The sequence below is a fragment of the Cydia strobilella genome, chromosome 3 (genome assembly GCF_947568885.1).
Source record: "Cydia strobilella chromosome 3, ilCydStro3.1, whole genome shotgun sequence".
In the NCBI taxonomy this organism is placed as follows: Eukaryota; Metazoa; Arthropoda; class Insecta; order Lepidoptera; family Tortricidae; genus Cydia; species Cydia strobilella.
In genome coordinates this window covers 23,132,422-23,156,932 of record NC_086043.1, presented here as the reverse complement: position 1 = coordinate 23,156,932, position 24,511 = coordinate 23,132,422, and the positions used below count along the sequence as shown (strand labels likewise).

The 24,511-nt window shown below is 36.6% G+C and overlaps 1 protein-coding gene across 1 annotated transcript in view; it reads left to right on the top strand.

Moving 5' to 3' along the window:
* The window catches only part of LOC134756138 (rho GTPase-activating protein conundrum), a 139,161-nt gene that overhangs the window by 5,677 nt on the left and 108,973 nt on the right, over nt 1-24,511 (top strand). Inside the window, exon 2 of the mRNA XM_063692966.1 lies at nt 22,237-22,372. Coding sequence (XP_063549036.1) covers nt 22,237-22,372 — 136 coding nt within the window. The remainder of the gene's footprint in view (nt 1-22,236; nt 22,373-24,511) is intronic.

The window sequence follows — 24,511 nt, the reverse complement described above, 5'->3', positions numbered from 1 at the left end:
ATTGTTGGCTAAAATTAGTTCACCATAAAATATTGAGAGACTTTTCCATCGCGAACAAGCAATAGGCAACAAAAACATTGTGCACAAAGATACGGCTGTTACATTAGACATGCCCTTAGCGACCTTGTCTCTTAACGCTGATTTGAATATTTCGACCGCCTTTTCGGTGAAAGTGAGAGTAATTGTAATTTTTGACCATTCAGTAATGGGTAAGGTAAATTTTATCAATTCGTTGAAATGTATTTGTTTATGCATTTAGTGAAATAAATTTTCCAAATATAAAAAAATATAGTTTCAGAGCGGCTGTGAGGTTGTCGAGAGGTTAGTCTGCGGTAGCCAGATCCCGGTAATCCGTTCAGCAGGCCGCCGGCGTTATGACATTTTACACTTCCAACCTGGACTCTGGCCGGCCAGTCAAGGCAAGCACAGAGGCGAGGGCCAGAAGAAAGGGCCGTCTGGAATAGGGGTCCCCGGTGTCGCCACACACCGTCAGCTCGCCACAAGCTGCCCCCGCGGGGTTATTATTATTGTTATTTCGTTTTAGACAGGCAGCTGATGCTGGTACCTATGTCTAAATCATTATTTACTTAGCATGATTTCACTGTTTATAGTTATCCTGACAAAAGTCCGGACATCACCTTAAAAATTATGACATTTCCGGGACGGTCATTTCACCCAAAATAAATCCCTTATTCCAAAACTTTTCGTGGGCCACTATTCACCACTTTGGTTATGCTGTAGCGACGTTTGCCCTAGTTTGCCCAACTCCAAACTTTTAGCTAACTATGGTTTGTTGAGGTTTCAAAAAAATCCTGACACTTGCCAAGTTCCTGCAATCCTGACACTTGCCAAGTTCCCTGCAATCCTGACAAAGGAGCAAAAATCCTGATATGGCAGGGGAAATCCTGACCTATGTGCGTTGAATTAATCTGGTAAACATTTTGATCTCCAACAAGTCCATCGCCAACTCCGACAGACAACTAATCATCTCGCCACAAATGATCGCCTCATAGTCGGCTATCAACTCATCTGCCCCACTCACCCATATGGCGTGCGTTGGATTAATGTACTGCCACATTAATCATTTGAAGCCATTACTATTGCTTATCCGGCTCAACTGAACCAGACCCCGCCAAGCATTACAGAAGTAAGTTTTATTACAAAACTCCTTAATTGTTTACCGTTTTTTGCGCGCGGCGATTGTAAGGATCATTTAGAGAGAGAGAGAGTAGACCTTTTTGTGAAAATGTTTTATAGCTATAATATGTAAGCCGACTAAGTAAAAGAATATCAGTTTGGTTATCATTAGCACAGGGCGGACACGCTATACATCAAAAATCACTTGCGTTTCTATGTGTGAACGGGACGTCTGTACACGTGTTATGCGTCATAGTGTGAGTAAGTTGCTTAAAATAGTACTGAGAGTACGCCAGAAGTCCGCCAGATTTCTGTCGCGGGGCGAGGTAATTCGAGTCGGGGCGGGGCGGTGCGTGGCCGTTCTGTATGATAATACTATGACTTATTCTGTGACTATAGTTGCTGGATATGCTCGGTTTCTCCATCGCACCTCAACACTCAACAGGGCTGTCATTTCTTTTATCTATTTTTAGCCATTTCTTTTGACTGCTTCCGCCTGCGAGAAATTCCTACATTTGCGAAAATAAAGTAGGTACCTAGTCTATGGGCATTTGTTCATCCCCCGTGTTTGAGCTTTTTTCATACTAATCTTCAGCTACATCACACAATTACATTCCTCTACAGTCTACAGTATCTATTTGTCATGAACATGTTTTGAATTGCCTCAAGTAAAATTAATGGAAGATCTAAATGCCATAACATCAAAGTTCAATTTTATTGTGTTAGTTAGTGCCGTTAGTGGTGGTTACTTTACTAGTAAAAGTAACAAAGTAGATTATTCTGACAAATATCAAGTGACAACCCTGCTCACCGATATGTAATTTAATCTAATTACTATTCGTGATATTGTTTCTTTTCACGACACCTCCGATCCGCCATTACGTTAGATAATGCTCCAATTATATTTCAGTTGCAGAATCGCTGAATAAATAATTGGGAGACGCAAATTGCACTCATTTTCACTTTAATGTTATACAATAGTCAAGAACGCAATATAAATCTTTAATTTACTACGTGTTACTATGTTGATGCTTACATCAATAATTAATAAAGAAAGGTTTGAGAAATGATTATATTTGTTACTTTCACTTAGATAATACTTTAAGTACAAAATATCTATAAATGAAGATAAAATACTTACGTGCAAATCTGTAAGTAGTTTATCATTTCGAGGCTAAAACGTCGACATACATATATGTGATGTCACAGCTAGATAATTTAGAAAACCCAGGCACATTGGAAATCAGTGCGACACTATCATCGATCATGACAATATGTCGGACATCGAGACATCGAGAGCAGATATCATTTGTCAGATAGAGATAATGGTGGTGACCTTGATATGCTGGATGACAAATATTTATGACAAACACTCGTCATGATGACGTATCTCCTTTGTTTTAAATGCACTCGAAAATTGGGTCAATACGTCCGAAAAGCGGGCGCTATACCGACAATATTATGAACAATTTAAAAAATAAAGAAAATAATAAATAAATATTATAGGACATTATTAGAAAACTTGACTAAGTCCGACTAGGTAAGCTCAATAATGATTACTAATGCCTTTTATCATACAGATTTTAAGAATCGGGCGGTTTGAACACGTAAAATCCATTTATTTTATGATGTTTAGAAAAACAAATGACGATAACTGATACTAAAACTAAAAGTTTATGACAAAAAGGTAGAGGAGTCTCGCCTGTTGCGAGAAGTAGAAAGTAGGGCTAAAAAATATACCTATATTTCATACCTATAAGTGTTAGAATTGCAGCATTTATGGTCAAAATTAATCTCATTTCAGCAATTTATTGAAACTATGAATGAGAATCACTGCATTGGCTAATTGCATTACATTTACTTTATTTACTTACTTTATATAAAAATAAAAATAAAGTCTGACCAGTAATATATAGGTATGATCATTGTCAAGAGGGCGCTGTTATTCCTGGTAGTTTGTGTGTTTAGTGGTAAATACCCTAAGTCTGATTGTTAGCACGTGTTCTCAACCAAGCTTCTCAACAATTAGAACCGTCTGTTCGTAGCAGTAGTCACAGTCTGTTTTTTACACGTTTGATGTGTATGGATTTATGGAATATTAGTCGGTATTAAAAAAGAATTACGGCTGGTTTTACGCTTATTGTTTATTTTAATCTTTATCGTTTTAAAGAATAACCGTCAAGCTATTGTCAGTATGTCTGTCATGCTAATCACAATCATAAATAAGCAGTTTATGGACCAGTTTCTTAACTATTGTTTTTTCGTTATTCTTAAAACGTTTGTTCTTGGATATATTATTGAAAATAATTTCTTCCTCTCGTTATTCTCAAGCTAATTCAGTCATTCTTACTTTTGCATTGTCATTTCGACAATTTCAAGTATCATCGTCATGAATTTCACAAGCGTTTTTTAGGGTTCCGTACCTAAAGGGTAAAAACGGGACCCTATTACTAAGACTCCGCTGTCCGTCTGTCACCAGGCTGTATCTCATGATCATGAACCGTGATAGCTAGACAGTTGAAATTTTCACAGATGATGTATTTCTCTTGCCGCTATAACAACAAATACTCAAAAGTAGAACCCTCGGTGCGCGAGTCCGACTCGCACTTGGCCGGTTTTTTTGAGACCTATCACCGTCTTGAAACTAATCAAGTACATTGTATGAGATTGCACATACTTATCTATGACTTATTTACATCATAGGTCCGAAATCAATACCCTGACCTGATCGACGGCGTCAATAGGTTTAAATGTTGCGAGATCCTCCACGTCACCTTGTGAAAGGCATACTTAATAGTACTTAGGTACTACTTACTACGATAGTTTTAATGTTGCGTCGCGCATACCTAGATGTATAATGGTCCCTAATTGTGATAAGTTGAAAAAAAAATGATTATGGCATTTCATTCGTTGATTGATTTGTTATGGGCACCTTTGCGTAGGGGACAGCCCGGGACGGGTTTCAGTAGGTAGTTTTGTACACATTTAGTTCATATTTATATTTAAGTTTAGATACATTTAGGTTTAGTGATTAAGTTTAGTTTTTAATTAGTTCTATGTTTAGATTATGTGTTATTTCCCTTTATTAAAGTTTTATTATTTAATATAAAATGTCAAATTGAAATTGGTACCTAATTGAGAAAGGTCACATCAAAGGTAGTGGGCCAGCGATGGTGCGTACGCATCTAGATGTGGCCCATTCCATAGTGCGTGCTCTCAACCATCGCATCGCCATCTCGCTGGGCCATCGTGTAGAGGAGTCATAATAACAGGCCAAGTGCGAGTCGGACTCGCGCACGAAGGGTTCCGTACAATTACGCAAAAAACGGCAAAAAATCACGTTTGTTGTATGAGAGCCCCACTTAAATATTTATTTTATTCTGGTTTTAGTATTTGTTGTTATAGCGGCAACAGAAATACATCATCTGTGAAAATTTCAACACTCTAGTTATCACGGTTCATGAGATACAGCCTGGTGACAGACGGACAGACAGACGGACAGCGGAGTCTTAGTAATAGGGTCCCGTTTTTACCCTTTGGGTACGGAACCCTAAAAACTGTTCGATGTCCTTTCCCGGAACTCAAAGTACTATTTTTTATGTAATTAATGAAAGGGTTTTATCATATTTGATGATGGCAACCACATTGTTACAAAACAAAATCACAAATTTACCGTCGCTTAATTCCTAAATTAACTATTTAATACTTATAAATCTTTAGACGAAGGGTGTGCTAAAATATCGTTAACTCAAAATACTTAAATTACATTTAAATTTGTTCATGTGTTTAACCGTGAAGCGATACTTTCGCATGTATAATATTTCGTAATTATTATTTTTATCATAAGGTTTTAGAGCCGTTTTATTATTTTCCTGTATATTCTTCTATGATAAAGATAAAAGACATTTATTCGTGACGATCACAACACAAGTACGAACATGTACAGACAACAACAGCAAGAACAGAAGAGATCATCAAGTGTGCATCACGAAATGGACCCAACTCAGCATAATGCTATAAAGCCAGCGCTGGTCTTCCGTAGGGCCCATGTACAGAGGCATCGTAAACACAATCAAGTGTAAATCGAAAAAAAGAATCGCGATCACGTTCTTTATACCTAGATTTGTTTCGTAACTAATTTAGGTATAAAGTTCGATTACCTTCTAGCAAAAACTTGAACTACTTTTTACTCGAAACTAGATTAAATTTTTTATTAACTTAAGCGCTAATAATACTTGACTTCGCTCTCATTACACTATCTAGTCGCAATTGTTACAAGGGCAAGATAAAGATAATTTTTCAAATTACAATTCACTGTTTGTTTTTGGGTGCAGTCGATTCGATTGCCTAATTTAAATGTAATGTGGTATTTGGCATTGACGAAATTCATGACGTAGTGAGTGGCAGAATCGTTTATAGTGAATATAGTGATGTGCGACCAATGGTCATTTTTAGGGTTCCGTACCCAAAGGGTAAAAACGGGACCCTATTACTAAGACTCCGCTGTCCGTCTGTCTGTCTGTCACTAGGCTGTATCTCATGAGCCGTGATAGCTAGACAGTTAAATTTTTCACAGATGATGTATTTCTGTTGCAGCTATAACAACAAATACTAAAAAGTACGGAACTCTCGGTGCGCGAGTCCGACTCGCACTTGGCCGGTTTTTTAGAGTGATATCCGAACTTTTGTCAGGATATGTAATTGTTTAATATGGCAACCCTATCACCGGACGGATATACGAAAGCCAAATGTACTTACCTTAAGCAGCCAAACCAAAAAGCAATTAATTGTCAATGGCGACGCGTGGCGCGTGCGCACGTAATTGCGCTAAATAGACTGCGACTCGTTAAGGTGTCGCCACTGTTTTCTCTCGTCTATGGATTTGCCCTTCGATTCTTTTCAACTTATAATCAAGTTGATATGATAAAATTAACGTTACATAGTGGTTTTTATTAAACACATAAATACAAATAAAATATTAAAAAAAAACCGGCCAAGTGCGAGTCGGACTCGCCCACCGAGGGTTCCGCACTTTTAAGTATTTGTTGTTATAGCGGCAACAGAAATACATCATCTGTGAAAATTTCAACTGTCTAACTATCACGGTTCATGAGATACAGCCTGGTGACAGACAGACGGACAGATGGACAGACGGACAGCGGAGTCTTAGTAATAGGGTCCCGTTTTTACCCTTAGGGTACGGAACCCTAAAAAACAAGAATAGGTAACTAAGTTCAAACAAAAATAATACCTATTAAATACAACTACTTACTTAAAATTTTATTAATATTGAATGAAACTATTTTAAAAATAAATTAAAGAAATAAAATAAAATATAATTATAATAGGTACATAATTAGATAATTACTTAAAGTTATTGCTATTTAAGAGCTTCAAAATTTTAATAACATTAAGGGAAACAATAAGACCTAGGAGAAATAGTGTTTAGTTTTAACTTTATAAAATGTATATGTATTATTTGATTCAATATTTTTAATAAATAAAATAAATAATACATAAACGCCGTAAAGAGTTAAAGACATGACATGACAATCAAAAGTGGCTCAGTATTTTCCAGGGGTCGGAAACCGGTATTTGCTCCATACAAAAATACCGTTATTATTACGTTCTTTTTCGTTCTTTTGTTTATAATTTCATTTTTAATGGGACATTTTAATAATGCAAAATTGTTTTCTAAATACGTGATTCAGTCCTACGTAATGAGCATAAAATAATTCAAAATATTGGCCTATTTCAGGGTTTTTTAAAAAAACCGGTTCCGAGCCCTGGTATTTTCGACGTTACTGCAGCGTAGTTACAAGCGGAACAAAAATACCTACATTGTATAGTAAAACAACTCGCTTTCGTTTAAAAACAGCAAGTATAATTGAAATTGAAAATCTTTATTTCAGGTCTGTCGGCCCATATTTTGTTAGTTTACAACTCTTAAAAATATATTAGTAAACACACATAAATTGTAAAATAAATTTATTAAAATTAAAATTGTAAATAAACTAGCTTCAATTCAATAACATTTGATTAAAAATTACACATCCATTAAATTCCATTACTTTACATTCAAAATTTATAAGTCAATTAAATTAGATCTAATTACATTAAAAATATAAATACATTAAATTAAATTACATTAACATTATACATTTTAAAAACACAATCACTTGACATATTGCCATACCGATTCGACTTGCCCAACCCAGTGTTTTTGAATTGGACAGTCGAATCTGCCTATGTGAATATTTGCCTACTTAAAATTAACCTACACACTACCAAGTTCACACAATAACCATATCAAATTCACCAAAACAAACGAATGAATAGGTCTTTGTCTTTGTTTTAAATCCTTCAAGCCGCATGAGACTCGATTGTGATAATCGATTGTTTCCATATCGATTACCGACTCTTAACCTTTCTCACGTTGTCATAATCGAATCATTCGATTAAGATCGATATCTTTGTTTGCGATAGTTATTGACTATCTTTTTATTGCTTAATTTTAATTGAATGCAACCTTTCACGCTAGTGATGTAGTGAAATGGAGCCCGTATAGTTTTACTTTTAGGGTTCCGTACCTCAAAAGGAAAAAACGGAACCCTTATAGGATCACTCGTGCGTCTGTCTGTCTGTCTGTATCTCCGTCTGTCACAGCCTATTTTCTCCGAAACTACTGGACCAATTAAGTTGAAATTTGGTACACATATGTAAGTTTGTGACCCAAAGATCTTTACCTATAGATCACCGGAAAACCTATTAGAAATGTGCAGTTACGCGTGAGTCGGACTTAATTACTTAGTTTTTGATCCGACCCCTACGGGTTTTTTTAAAGACATTTCACATAAAAAATACATTGTTTAAATTGTGTAATAATGTACGGAACCCTTGGAACGCGAGTCCGACTCGCACTTGGCCGGTTTTTTCTTTTAGATACGGTAAAATAGGGTAAGTAGGGTTCGCGGGGAGAGTTGAGTTATGAATGGGGAGAGAAGGTTTGAAAGGGGGGTGAGATGGATTTTTAGGGCTACTGCTACAAAACTAATGTATTCCAATTTAAAATGGAGCTATAGTAATACTCATAATAAAAAAAACGATCCAACAATCTTCCAAAATCACCTTTGTATGAAAACCCATCTCACCCCAATTACGAGGTATTACGGGGTGAGGTGGTTTTTCCTGTTTATCGTCAAAGTTATGAAATGGAACTACCCAAAATAAAATAAAAACTAAAATACAAACGTCCGGTCCGGAACACTTATTAAATACACCATTCAGTTTAAATGTCAGTTTTGCTCCTACTCACCCCATTTTACGGTAGGTACTTGTTGGTAATATTGTTTATAATTTAAGACCAAAGTGGAGGACCCGCGCAAAATCGCCTTTTCATACAAACGTAGTCCTCATTTTCCTCTCTGGATATTAACATTATTGAAAATATTTTAACACAATTTGTTGTATATCAGCCACAGCTATGCCCCTACGTTTGATTATTTTCGAATTTTTAATTATTATAAGACTTAGGAGCATTTAAAAAATTTTATGTGATCAGTTTTTCGCTCCTAATTTTTACTATAATTAAAAATCGAAAAAATTCAAACGTAGGGCATAGCTATGGTTAACTTACGACCGACGACCTTACGACCTTAGACTTTATTTTTGAGCTTAGAAGTATTGCAGGCACCATACGATCTGCTATCTCAGAACTAAAGCCTGACCAGAAATGTATGATCATTGTCAAGAGGGCGCTGTTACTCTCATGTATAGGGTGACAGTGACAAGTTCAGTATAGTATGAAAAAAATAGTTTCAGTGAAATTTCGCAACATGGCGCGTGATCATATATTCCTGGTCAGGCTTTAACTAACATCAGCCTGCCCACAAAAAAATCCAATTCCGAACCGAACACCGATCGTCCGTCCGTCGCAATTTGCAATTCTATATTGTTCCGAGAATATGAGTAACGGACGAGACGTGATTCTATGCGTATTATTTATGCTTTGTATTGTATATACGTGTAGCTGATAACCACGTAAAGGCTTTTAGAAACAGCTTATGTGCACAATAATAATTAGGATGTTACGTCTTTTTGAAAGGTAACACAAAAGTCATCGATAGTGACGACGATTTGATTTACATTGCTGCTACTGTATGAAATTTAGCTGAGCGGTGTGTGAAGCCAGAAATGTAGGTTGATATTGTGTGTTTAACGTTTCTATTTTTTGTAATGGAGTGACTGCAGGTTATGTTGGTTTGTTAGCGGTGTTAAGTTTGTGTTTTGTGTGGCTTTTGTTTACTATTGAAGTACGTTTGAACGTTTGTACTTAAAACATAAGAACGCTTATAAAGACCCGTTTTCTTAGCTCTTGTGTACCTATTTGTCATTTCATTTTCTCGGCTGATCGGTAATCGCGTGGTGACCATATGGGGCATTTTCTATGAAAAGGGACCTTATTGTCGATGGCGCTTACGCCGCACAGCGCCGCGCGGCACTGTGTATTTATATCGGAGCATCGTTTATAATGGCGTAAGTGCCATCGACAATAAGGTCCCTTTTCATAGAAAATACCACATATAGAAAACGAAGCGCCGGAAGCTCCGGCTCGGCTTCGGCCAGGTCTGGCGTGAGTCATCCTTAAATATCTAAGAGACCAAGATTTGCTCCAAAAACATAAAAACTCAACAATGCGTGTTTTCCCAGAGATAAGACTTAGCTGATCGATTTTGCGCCCCCGAAAAACCCCATATATAGCAAATTTCATCGAAATCGTTAGAGCCGTTTCCGAGATCCCCGATATATATAAATATTGAAATCGAGCTTCTTCTTCTTCTTCTTCCTAGCCTTATCCCTTCATTTGGGGTCGGCTCTCCTCGTCCTTAGGTGCCAGGATCCTGTCCTGGGTTCTTTGCGTTTCAAGCTGAGCCCGTTCCAGGTCTTTGGATAGCCTTTTTAACTGGGTACTCTTCACCCCTTCTCATCACGTGCCCGAACCAGCGCATTCGCCTCTCTACCATCTTATCACCTATGGGTGCGACTTTGAAGGAGCCCCTGATGTATTCGTAAATATTGAAAACGAGCAATTTTTATATATTAATATACAAGAATTGTTCGTTTAAAAAAATTAGATTACAGTTATTTTAATTAAAATTAATAGTCATGGACGGATGGATGGAAAACGTTTTAGGTTTTAGAACGTCCGCTTGCGAAGGATATTACGAGTACATTAACCGTCCTCTCGTAATTACTTTCATTTAATTATTATTTTAAAAGCTTATCATTAATAATAATTATCAATGCAGACTGCATAAATGATTGTTATTTAAATTGGATACTAAAATGCAGTTCAAGATTTTATAGAACGTGAACTTTTAGCTGCAGGTAATACGGCGCCTTTGAATATAAAGTATTTTAATTCTTGCTTAACTCAGACGATTCATAGGTACGATTGTAGGTAGTGCTCCTAAGCTGGTACTGGTTTTATATACAGTACCGGAATCGGGAATTACTGGTTCTCGCCATAGAAACTCAGTACCGGGAGCATAAGCTAATAGAAAAGCTACCTTTGCCAAATTAAGCTTAATTTCATTAAATGTCTAATTCGTTCCAATCAATCCGTTACAGAAAAACCTATAAAATTTCATGCCCGTTAACCATATTATCTCTAAGATAAAAGATGAACCTATTAAGTAATTTAATTAGTTAAATCAAAGGCATGTGTGCTGTCTATGTAGGCGAGAAGGATATAACCAAACGGAGTAGCCATTAACAGGCATTCCCCTCTGTCGAAAATAGTCGGCCAATGGTCATACACAATGTATGGACTGACGTTTATCTGACATGGCTATTTTGACGTTACGTATACATTTGCCGTTCCTCTCCCCCGCAAAAATCGGCACTTTTTTGTACAGAAAATTACGGCTTGATGACGATATTTACCTACAATAATTAGGATACGTACTAATTTTACATAATATATTCGTACCGTAAATACTTATTCATTCTATTGAGAAAAAATGTTTTAAGTAGGTACGTAAATTTAATGTCGAAACGGCCTCCAATATTATACAACTAACAATGAAACCTCGAAACTAAGACTCGTGAGAAAGAAAAGATCAAACTAATAGTAAAATAGACTACGTTTATGCTAAACATTCATACATACGTACATACAACAAGTCATACATTTCGTGATTTAGTTAAAAGACAAGGCAACATAAGTAATAGGTATTAGTTTATGCCAAATTTTCGCTATACTAAAGATTTTCCAATTTTTACTAAACTGTCCAAATTCGGAAACGCCGAAATCGCGAAATGATTTTCAACACGTCAATGTCATAATGAGATAAATTACAAAATCGGAAATAATTAGCAATTCAAACAGATGCTCTGCACGAATTAATTGGCGTGGTATAATACCACGTAACCCGAATTAGATACAAATCAAATTGCGTAAGTCGTAAACGTGAGCTTTGCTCACTTTCCTTTTTGTTTGACAGACAAAAGGGTTTATATGATTTACTAGTGGCCGTCAATAAACAAAGTTCTATATATTACTATGTTCCCACTATGTCGGATGTCGGGGCGATTTCTAATCGGGTTTCGTAGCGGCAGATCATTTTTTTTGAAGCTATTCACACACGAACGACAACGATTTTGTGTCGGATCCGACATAAAATTTCGTGTGTTTTGTCAGCCCCCCGTCCGGAAAAAAATCGTGTCGGCGGCCCTGTTCACATGATGTCGGATGTCGGGCCGACCCCGCCCGCGCCGCACCCCCTGTGCCTCCCGCGCGTCAAATGGCACCAGCTGCGGTCGTGGCCGACAGCCGACTAGTGTGAACAGAGGCACCGACACCCGATAAAAAATCGTCCCGACAGCCGACTAGTGTGAACAGAGGCGCCGACACCCGATTAAAAGTCGTCCCGACATCCGACATAGTGGGAACGAGCTCTTAGAGTGACTCCCTCTGAGGGAGCGTAGACTTTACGAAAAGATCCGACGGAAGATTTGGCCACCGCGCGGGTTTTTACGTCAATCTCAAATTACTCTGAAAATACTTCTGTTTTAAATTTTGTTTGTCAGAGGGCCTACCGCGAAAACCGAAATTCGCAAATTGCGGGATCTTTCTCTTCTACTTCAAAGAAGGCGTAATTAAATTGACAAATCAATGCCCGCAATTTGCAACTTCGATTTTCGCGGTTATATTTAGCCCTGATCCCTCAGCTCAACTGCTAGTGAGCTATTTTATACAAAAATTATACTGCTATGGATCTGCTATGGTATATATGGTAACGGTATACAACTGAAAATAATTGAAAATTAGACACATTATTATTCACACACACACAGTATTAGACACATTTCCGTGATAATTTTTCTTTTGCGCCAACTTTAACCTTTTAATGTTTTGGCTGGTTTTTTCCGTGTATTTTTTTTGTGGCAATTGCCTTTGGTTTTGCGAGGCCCCTCTGAACTAGCCTCCACCTTATCTACAAAGTAAAATAAAGACCGGCCAAGTGCGAGTCGGACTCGCGTACCGAGGGTTCCGCACTTTTTAGTATTTGTTGTTATAGCGGCAACAGAAATACATCATCTGTGAAAATTTCAACTGTCTAGCTATCACGGTTCATGAGATACAGCCTGGTGACAGACAGACAGCGGAGTCTTAGTAATAGTGTCCCGTTTTTTACCCTTTGGGTACGGAACCCTAAAAATCTAACAAATTCAATTAAAACACGCTTCACTAATTTTAAGTATTTTAACCACAAACATCCAAATTATCTCCAACATCCTACGGTCTAGTTCAGCATCCTGCCCCATATCATAATCATTGCGCAGTGGTCATTGACCCGTGACGAAACCCCGTACGTGTTCGGGTTGGCCAACATAACATAATTTTGGAGGCCTATTTTGGGCATAATTTTGACAAGCGTACACACTGCGTACATCGATAAACGTCAAACGAAAAGTTCTTAAAAAAAAAGAAAAACCGACTTCACATAGGTTTCCAAATGGCACTTGTATGAATCCAAATGCTATAAGTGCTATAACATTTGAGGATCCCGTCATCAGAACTAGGTTTTGACAAAATGTGACGCTACTTGCAAACAAAAAAAATATTTTCCAAATCGGTTAAGAAATGACGGAGTTCCTTGGCATGTCCCATTGCTCGCAGGTTAGCCAACATAATGCTATGGCACATTCCTTGCTCGTGCACTTATTAACGCGCTTGGCAGTTTAGTGAACGTCCTTTGCCATAATTGGTCTCATTAAAAAGGTGAAGTAAAATAGTCTAGATTGCTTATGGTAGTCGGATTGCAGGTTATACTCTGGAAAGCCAGCTTGGTCAGTAAAAACAGGCAGCAAATTTGAAAAATGTAGGTGTATTTCCATTTGTTTCCGCCGGGCACAGATGGGAATAGGTGTTTTCATATAAAATATTCCCATTTGTATGCCTGATGTATGGTGGCGGTCACTTGTAACGGGGATAAATGGGAATACACCAAAATACATATAGGCGCGACGCGAAGGATCGGTCTCCCATTTTTTTTTAATTTCGTGCCTTTTTCTACTGACAGAACTTCTTGTCAGAATACGAGTATATAATAATATATATGTTAAACACTTAAAGAACATAGACCTTGCTTTGTTGTGTTACAAGCATGTGGAGTCGTATGCAACATGCGTTTTAGAAGGCAGTGAGAGGGCATTGGACCGGACCTAGCTCTGTTTGTGTCATTTGGAGTATTTGGACCTCGCGGGCATTTTGCACGTTGAAGTGACGAGGACAAAAACGAGTCCGTCCGTACTTATTGTAAAGCTTTGAATCTTTAAAATAAGCTTTTTTTCTCATAACAGCAGCAGGTGTAGGATGAAAGAATACCTTTTTATATCTGAAAAAAAAAAAACAGTTTTGTCTACAGTTTGATTTTACAAATGATGCACAGTCGAAATTAATTAATTAAATGACTGTTAAACGGAATCTGTTTAATCACCAGAAGGCTGTAAACGTACCAGTATAAGTATAGTTACCAAATTACACAGTCAGCATCTAAACTAGCGTATCAGACTTATTATGCATCAAAAGTATCTACATATGTACTACCATACAACATTCTATAAATAGCTTAACAAAAATATCTCTTGTTGCTGTTGTTGTCTAATGTGAAACAATTAGATCGTGGCACATACTTTTCAACACGAACTTTAGAGATATATATCTATTTGGTTTATTATTCGAGATGAGGCCTTTCTCGGCGCCGTCGACTGGACAGAAACGGCTTGGCGGTCTTTGGTGTCGGAGACCAAGATAAGTTTTCAATACGCGACCTTTGCCCACATATATTTTTAAAAATTTACTCAAACAATAAGTCCATAGTAGATTCAGCCAATGTCAACTTTTTCAACTCAAACCTGCATCTGAATCAGCCGTGGCGTCACCGGCGACATTCTTTACCACAAACACGGATACGCATAAGGTAATCGGTGAAACGATATAAGATGGCTTTTATTAGAAACTGGCTTGGCGCGCGTGCTCGGTGGATACCTAATGGCAAAGATAGATATAACTCCGTAATAGATGGATACAGTCTAAGGAAAAAACGTGCCTCGAAAATCAAGAAAATTTGATTCTCGTTCAGAGGGCGCTACTAGTTTTGGCCTACAGTCGTATAGATGGCGTTGACGGTTTCGTTTGTTATTTAACAATTTTAACGCATATCAGTGAAAGAATATGGGTCAAAATCATAAAAATAATTAATGCAAATAAAAAAAATCATTTATCTATATTTAAATACATTCTATCGTATTTTTATAAATCTTCGTTTTTAGTTTTAAAGTGTGTCGACAGATGGCAGTGAATTTACTGGGGTTACAAAATTTACTATGACAGTACCGCTCTAGTATAAGTTACTATATGCTAATGGTCTTGGTTTACAGCCTTAGATTGTTGAGATAGCCTTTTGCTTTGCGTGAGGTCGCATCTTGGGTAAATATTTCAACAACGAAGCTTCTAGTTAGCTAGCTGTTTGTGAGCTGGCTGGTTTTGGCTATTTAGAAAAAAAATCCCGAACTCTCAAATGTTTAAAGGGGGATTATATTGAAAAGAAAAAATAATAATGCCTTTATATTTAATTGATAAATCTATCATTCTGCGAAATTTGGAATCCTTCGTATAGCTTTTATAGTCAAATTGCCACTGGCGTAAGAGAGCGTCATAGAGCTTTCGTGTCCCAAAACCGCGCAAATTTTTCATTACATTGCAGTATCTGATCAAACTTTTGAATGCAATTTACCTTCGTAGTCGGCAAAATTGCATGCAATTGTCTAAACCTTGCTTGGTCTGGTCTATAAAGTTCGTTTAAAACAAGAAAATACCGCTGTTTCAGTAAATAATATTTCACAATGAGCGTGGTTAAGCTCAAATACCTCAGTCCTTACTTTATCCTTATGTATACTGTTGCGCCACCGTCGCATTTCACACTTCTTGGAAACAAAGTTTTTGTCTTGTTTTTAAGCCTTTGCTTTGCCCTTTCCTTATTTGCCTGTAGTGTTAATGAATGATATAAACAGTTCCTTTATATCAATTCTGCATGTATTTCCTTTAATTCTGAATACAAATTGGTAAAAAATAAGGTATAGGATATACACGTCCGTAAAACTAGGTTTCGAACGTGAACACAATGAATTATTTGAAAACGAAATGAATAATCAACAAATAACCAACGTATTTGGTGTATGTGTGCTGTTATGTGTGTATTTTGATCTGTGGCGTTAAATAAATGTATTTTCTTTCTTTCTTTAATATGTTGGGTGTGCCTTGAAACATTTGTCTGACAATTTATGCGTTTAAACATGGTTTAAACCGTGACATAACCAACATACCTAACTTATCGAATACCATACGCTTTCTACGTAAATTATTGTCTAGAGTTAATTATTCAGCAGACATTTGTCAACTGCTGCGATAAAATCGTGCAATCAGAATTATCTTAAACACAGGAAGCATATAATTATAACTTCTAAGTCTTAATTAAACAGTAACAATTTAGTATATTTGAGAACTTAACTTTATAAATATTTACAAACCAAACGTTCCACGGATGTCATTCAGATTGCAAGATGCGCGCCAATCACCAAGACTATCGTCAACGTCGTATCTTAACCAGTTCAAAACCAGAACAAATTGTTAAATTAGAATCAGCCTCATGCGCTCGCGCACCTTATTAGAACTCTCTTGCTTGGTTAAACCCGCAAGAGTATATTTACGACATTTTCCACATACCTCAGAGATTAACTGATATGGCGTGTGTGCGCAGGAAAACGCGTTAAAAGAATTTTATCATATTTAGTTAAACTTTATGGTAAGTATTGAGCGTTAATAAAAAAATATGCAAATGTTTTCAAGGCATTTCTCTACTTTTAAAACTTTCGCGTTTTGAACACATATTATTAAATTTAACAACAAAACTTCCGTGAGACACAGACATATTAAACATATTAACCATATTCGGTACGGAGTGAAACATGTCGAGCGTTTTCGACTTAAAATACGCGAGTGACCCGTTATTAATATGTTTAATACATATTATTAAAACATATTTAAAACCGGGTATATCGCGAATTTATTTTGTTACCTTTATTCCCGACGTTTCGACGCAGGTTACCTTAATAAATATCCGAACACTTCTAATAAACTGAGAAATCTAGAGATGGGCCGAATATGGAGTTTGCCGTTCTACTAACTATTCAGTTCGTCTATAACATTTTAATAAACTATTCGGAAACGCTTCAATAACCTACATTAGCAGATAGATTAAACGCTTCGTAGGCAATTCTCTAAAAATAATCAGATCAAGCAAGCAAGCAAGGCAAGCAGGCAAGGCAAGGCAAGCAAGCAAGCAAGGAGGCAAGGGAATCGCAAACAAATTTTCTATGCCGGCAGTTTAAACCGAATAATTCGAATACGAACATTGAAATACATGCCGAATATGCTAAATACCGAATAATCACCGACTACTCGGCCAATCTTTATAGAAATCCCATAAATTGAATACAGCCATTACGTTTTCAAATCACACTATACAAATGATAAGAGTTATCGATCTAGCCAAGCCAACTATGGTAAGGCCAGTGGAGGTTATCGCGCCGTGCCAACTTTACGATCACTGTTAAGGCGGTTCCCTGAGCCAGAAGGCGAAAAATCTCCTTAAATGATCATGTTTTTCTAAGAGGCGTTGATATTCGTAGACGTGAAAAAAATATATGTAGTTCTTGACTATATTATCTTTAACAACATAGCTTCCGATACACGAATACACTTCGCTCGATACAATTAATTCCCAAAGTTACCTCTAACTCGGACTTTTAATCCTACTTTACTCCGTTATTTATTATGTGATACTATAAACAAAAAAAGAAGAAAAAACAGTCTTAACATAAATAGTAATTTCATAGCTTTAGAATTTCGATATTGTAAGGTAACGTTTTTAAAATAAATAAAAACCGGCAAAATTCGATCAAAATTGACACTTGGCGCGTATGTTCTTTCCCGTTCTTTCTTGCGAAATGTGACAAAGACAGCGGCAAACCGATGGAACAGCCTTAACTAAGTAGGTAGGAGAAGAAACTTAAATTATGTAGTAGTAATCACATTATTGTACACAACACAGGTTTACATAAACTTTACAGAAATAGAGGTACAAAGGCGAACTTTACCCTATAAGGGATCTCATCCAGCTAACCTTATAATGTATGGAAATAGTCACGTGACTCTTCGTAGCATTTGTCATCTATACATTTTGTTTTTCATTTGGCGTTTGTCCATGTAGTACGATTTTCATTTTGGCTAGACCAGAAAGTCTACGAGAATGGAGATTAATGCACAAAAGATACTTGAAAAAAATCATTTAAGTAATTAAAAAGCGATGTTTACTTACGTTGCGAGTAATAAAGTTTATTTGACGCTGATTCATATTACATTATTACCTGTACTTAATTAGTTCGGACCAACCATCGTGTCCTAAAAACAGTAAATTCGAAACTAAACTTGGGATTGTCTAGACTTTATAATACCTATAATATTATTGTTTTGTAAATTGACACTAAAACCTGCGACATATTAAAAGTTTTAATATGTCCCAGGTTTTAGTACGCGGAGGTACACAACCTTTAAAACCTCCGTATACAGGTTGACTTTAACATACCGCAAGCTAAAATCACTACACCTTATAAAACAGTCCCCCGCCGCGTCTGCCTGTATTAAACCTGCGGTGTCAGCATGGTTGCATTTTTATCACCTGTCACTATGCCTGTCACTTTTGCACTTACATAATTGTTAGAACGTGACAGGCATGGTGACAGGCGATAAAAATGCTACCGTCCTAAACCCGCGGGTTTTCACCTATCGATAGAGTGATTCTTGAGGAAGGTTTTGGTGTATAATTTGTTAAGGTTGTGTGTAACCCGTGCGAAGCCGGGGCGGGTCGCTAATATTTTTAAAACCTCTTTCTTTTCGTATTTCATTGCTTTAAAATACGATATTATGATGGCCATGATTTGAATCCGTATATCATTATAATTCAGTTGATCGAGCTGTACAAACAAAAGGTACTTTTAAAGGAAAAAGGGTGTAATTAACATATACACTTGTATTACACACGCTTTTATTGTCTCGGGTAAAATTATTGTATGTGGAGTGTAGACGTCAGTGGCTGAGTCATGGATATCGAGGAACCTTGACAAAAACAGAGGTTAGCCATTAGTGCAACCTGCAAATAAATAAATCGATAACTTGACTACAACCTCGCTTTGTGATTGGTCCGTTATGGTATTTAAATATATTCACACTATTTACACAAAATATTATGAGTTGATTTCAGGAAAGCATAATAATACTATGTGCATGTTGTTTGCTTCTTGGTGTTGGCACTGCCCGTGCTCCCAGATAGGGAAATGAAAGAGCGACATTATTTTTTGGTATGACATCATATAATTGATAAATTTAAAAAAAAAAAATTAAAATATATTTATTCAGTAAAAAAAGATTACGTTTACAATAGCTGTGCAGGTGCCTCTTTTTAAGTATTCTTCCACAGGTTGTTTCGCTTACAGTCTAATATGTATGTTCATATAGGTACATAGTGTTATCTAATGCTTTAATAGTTTATAAAAATAATTAACATCTCAATATAATATCAAAATACGAAAGTAAAACAAAGGCTTGGGTTGAAAAAAAAAAAAAGAAAACGTAACATATGTATAAAAAAGGCGAAAAGAAAACCATTTCTTTACTTAGATAATAGATCAGTTATGATTAGATTTACTTCAGTTACGAGTAGATTATCAGTATCAAGATTTACAATGCATGTTCGTCGAAAAAAGCAATCGTATCTACGGCACTTAAAAGTAGTTATTTTGTTTTTGTAAGTCCCATTTATCATATTGCACTAATATAAATAGCTTTACGTTAATTTTCCATTCGTTTGGTTGTGATGGACTTAAAAAAAGCCATCTAGACAAATGAAAGTTTGATTTATCTGCAAAAATATTCAAAATGCCATGTAATCCAATGTCTTTTTATAGGCCACGAACGGCTGTATTATATACCTACCATCCATTCGCTCTAAGGATGTTCCTTTTCAATTTAAACCCGCAGCCTAAACGTGCCTAAACTATCATTTAACATTCCACAGTTACTCTTGCGCCTGCAAAGGCGCCGCAAATTGGTTTTCCTAATTTCCAATATCGAAGCTGATAAAACTGATCCTATCTTGATGCAATTCCCGTCAGCTAGCGATAAATTTTAGTTTACGGATAAATAAGTATCTTATGTTGCGAGCATAAGGGTGGTTTTGTAATGACTTTGGCTTTAAAAGGGTTGGGTTTTGGAGTGAAAGTTCATTAAGTAGTCGTATAAGGATCAGCCGGCCTAGCCTAGGTGACCATCGGTATAGCTACGACAACGAAACGCTTTGTGAGACCTCTATCACTCTTCCATATTAGTTCGACAGTAACAGTTGCGTTTCGATCGCTACGGAGCGTAAGCGATTGGCATGTTGTCTACGCGGCCAGGCCACGTAGACAACATGCCAATCCCGTAGCGAACGAAACGCAACTGTCACTGTCACACTGATATGGAAGAGTGATAGAGAGACACAAAGCGATTCGATGTCGAAAACGATGCTTATATTTATATTAGATGCATAAAAGTTGCTTTTGTATAGTTTGTTATCTATTTCATTTTTTTTAATGATAGAATAGAATAGAATAGAATAATTCTTTTCACATCACCAATTCGAAAAAGGGCTTTTTCTTCCCTGCTAGGAAGGATCAAAGTGGCACTTTTCTGTTCTAGAACACTATTTTTACATTTTTTTGCGCATTATTTTTTTTGCTTAAATAATATTTTTAAACATTATAATTACCTCACAGGTGATGTAAAAAGTAATATGTGTCACGTGGTAGCAAAATTATTTCCATCTTGGGCGTAACACGCTTGAATCCCTCACTACGCTCAGGATTCTACTTTAGAATCCCTCGCTACTCTCGGGATTCTATTATAGAATCCTTCGCTTCGTTTAGGATTCAATTGTACGCCCTCGCCGTAAATATGTCATTTTGCTCCCTTGTGACACAATCTACTATTTATTCATGGCACACATTTCATACTTAAACGTATTACAAAGAAAGAGTATATTTAAAACAAAAAGTATATACCTATAGTTTACCACGAAATGATCCCGCCTCACCATAGGAGGCAAACGACCAGACGATTATATCACCTAATTCCTGTTGCTGATAATTTACCTATTTATAAGTTAGAAACGCCAAGCTTACATATTTTAAAGTACATATTTTTATAAATTCTGAATCTGATTCTATTTTAAAAAAAAAACATCTGAATTCGTAAAATTCTTGACTTATTCAGCGAGCGTGAAAATTTTCTTTTTTTAAGTTGTTATTCTTATACAGTCATCCAATTTTTGTAAGTAGCATTAATGTATAGAAAATACATTATCATATTGTTTAAACTCTACCGAAGTAGCATTAGAAGAATTCTAATATTAAATACAAATGAAATAACTGATTAGTTCCTAGTGCAATAGGTAGTGCGTTTCGTTACTGCTGATAAAGATCTAATCTAAGCAGTGGCGTAACAAAGTCGTGAGGAGTTTGCGTTTCGTTCTACGCATTCTGTGTTTTGATACTTAGCTATTTATACTACTTGGTCTATTGTTTATACGTTCTAAATAACGTGGTGTTGCGATAGCAAAAATTAACGAACCGATTAATGTCAAAAACACGTTGAGTTACTTCATCTTCGTCTAAAGATTAAAGTATGGATGGTATAGAAAGGATGCCAATCTCTTATGGCAGACTGGTTGCAAAAGTGACCGCTTTCAGCTTTAAATAATAGTTCCTAATCTCTCCGGTGGCGCTAGTTAGGCTCTGGGACATGAGTATAACATGTAAGGCAACAAATAACCCGACCAAATTACGTAGGTTGTTTTTGGTAGTATTTCGGTGTATGGTGGCGCCGCCTAATTACTGTTTTTTGATTGACACTTTTCATACATAGAGATTTGGCTCGTTTATATAGTTTCCATGGATTCAAGATATAAAGCATTGTAGGTTAGAGTTAGACCAAGATAAGTCCGCAAAAATTGTGTTATTTAAAACGTCTAACTTCTATAAAATTATGATGTATAAAGTGCTATCAAAATCGTTGCAGACCTGTCTTGGTCTAACTCTAACATACTTATGGTTTAAAATGCCATCAACTTTGACATTTGTCGGATTTGTGGCTTACATGCCAAATTAACATATTAGTAGTGTGAGGACTATTTGTATAATAAAACTACTGTGCCTAACAATATTTTTGTTAAAGTCACATTTTGTATTATTATCGAATAATGATCGATATTTTAAATATATTAATAACGGGTCACTCGCGTATTTTACGTCGAAAAACGCTCGTCATGTTTCACTCCGTCATCAGGAGCCTGCGTTGATGGTGACGGACCGGCGCAAGCGGAACGGAAGTTTTGTTATTAAAAATTCAATCGATAATTAAACAAATATTCGTTTCAGGTATCCCCCGAGGTCCGAATGGCGCTGCCGCTGCCCCGCGCGCCGGACCCTGTGCTGGCCGCCTACTGGGCTGAATACGAGGACCTTTGCCGGCTCAGCCAACAACTTACGGACGATGATGACAATCTCTATGAAGGTAAGTTTACCCAATATCCTGGTAGATGGCGCTGTTACGACCGGCGAATATCCTACATCGCGCTAACGTTACCTCGTTCATCGTAGAATCCATAATATCCACGGTGCTGGCCGCGTTTGGGCCGAGGGCTATAATATTCTAACTACATTATATAACTTGTCTATTGGACTTGTCCTGAAATAAATATTATTCATTCATTCATTACCCAATAGAACTAGAAGTAAATATATCTAGAAGTTTCTCCAATATACAGATACTACAATATATAGCGAAAGAGGTATGTCAGGATCGTAGCAAGTGGAAATCTGTGGTCTCTGCCTAACCCTCCGGGAAATAGGCGTGATTATATGTATGTATGTATGTACAATATATAGACAGATACTCGTAGACGTTGTCTAGAAATGATCAGCTGATTATCAGAATGCACATGATTATGAAAAAGATATGGCCGATAAGATAGCACAAAAGGAAAATGACATGTAAATATTGACTGTATCAATGGCGCAGTTTGTTCCATTCATAAGTTACAATGCAATGTATATTTTTATATATTTATTTTATTATAAAACTTTGTATTTATATTAGTAGCTTACGAGTATGTGACTGCTACATAATGAAAGGAATTAAATAAGAGCGTGGGTTTAAGAAACGAACGAAGTGAGTTTCTCAATAGGACCACACGAGTGTTTTAATGCCTAATTATGTACAGTTACATTAAAGATTTAACCCATGACCTACGTTTCTACGGCTTTTTTTTGCGTTTCTAAATTGGTTCCATCCCTACTATTATTAAATAATAAATGCGAAAGTAACTGTCTGTTTGTCTGTTACCGAACGGTGAACCGATTAAGATTAAATTTGGTGTCGATATAGTACTAGGCGAAAAACATGGGATAGTTGTTATCAATACTCATCATCATTCCATTAGATCATACATGCCTGGTATGATGTTGGTCTAGTATAAGCTCAATCCCCCATTACTCATAAATTGTTATTAAATTTTTAAAATCTAGAAATTAAGTTTTTCTAGAAAATAAAACTATGAAAACAGATTATATCGCGTATATTGAATTTATAATACATCCCGACGTTTCGAACTCTTTACAGCGTTCGTGGTCAACGGGTGACTGAGGAAAAATTACAAAGTGCAAAAAATACCCACATACTAAAATAATGAACAATCATAGACTACAAACTTTAAGGCTGGTTGTACATGCAAAATCGGTTCATAAGGCTAGTTATACACTACAATTATTTCCAAGTAAAGATATATATATATATATATATATATATATATATATACGCGATAAAAACTACGCCGGCTCCAACCCTACACCACGGACCCGAGAAGATTTAATTCCCTCCTAAATTGTAGGAGGGTATCCCAATATGGGACCGGCAACAAACTCGGCGGGACACATCTTTTCAAAACATCAGAATGTCCAGCATCATCCAACACTAAGGTCTCACAGTCTATGTCTCGCTTGCTCCTTTATCAGATGGACTACAGGATCCCAAGCTGGTGGTAGAGAAAAGCCATCTTCCCTATTAAAGTTTGGATATTTCTTAATCTCAATGGCCTCGCGCAGCATTCTGGGTATGTAACGCTTCTCCTTGGCAAGAACCAGAGGCTTATCAGGTCATAACGTTTAGTTAAATATATCCGGTACACTTGTCAATTGCCAACCTTCCTCGGTATAGCACTTGACATTTTTGCCGAAAGCCAGTTTTTACTGAATGGGTGTCGCAATCTTTATTTTCCCGTCACGATTTTCGCAATACACTTGACTTTCTCGGAATGTCAACACGGGTCACTCGCCTGTTCAATGTTTCTTTCACTCTTAAGAGGTTTAAGATGAGAGTAAAAAATGAAAATGAAATAAAGAAGAAAAAAAAATGAAAAATATATTTATTTTGCACACACAGAAATGGGAATTTACAGATGGAGTATACAAGAGGTCGAGGTTGCGCGCATTCAGCGGTACTTATATTTATAACAACATGAACAGGGGTCCCCAAACTAGGCATAGCCTGTATCTTGGGCGACCAGTTAGTGAATTAAAAAAACTAGATTTAAAAAAGTATGTCTAAAGGTAAAGATAGGTGCTAACGCTAATAACCTTAGCTACTAGGGACGTT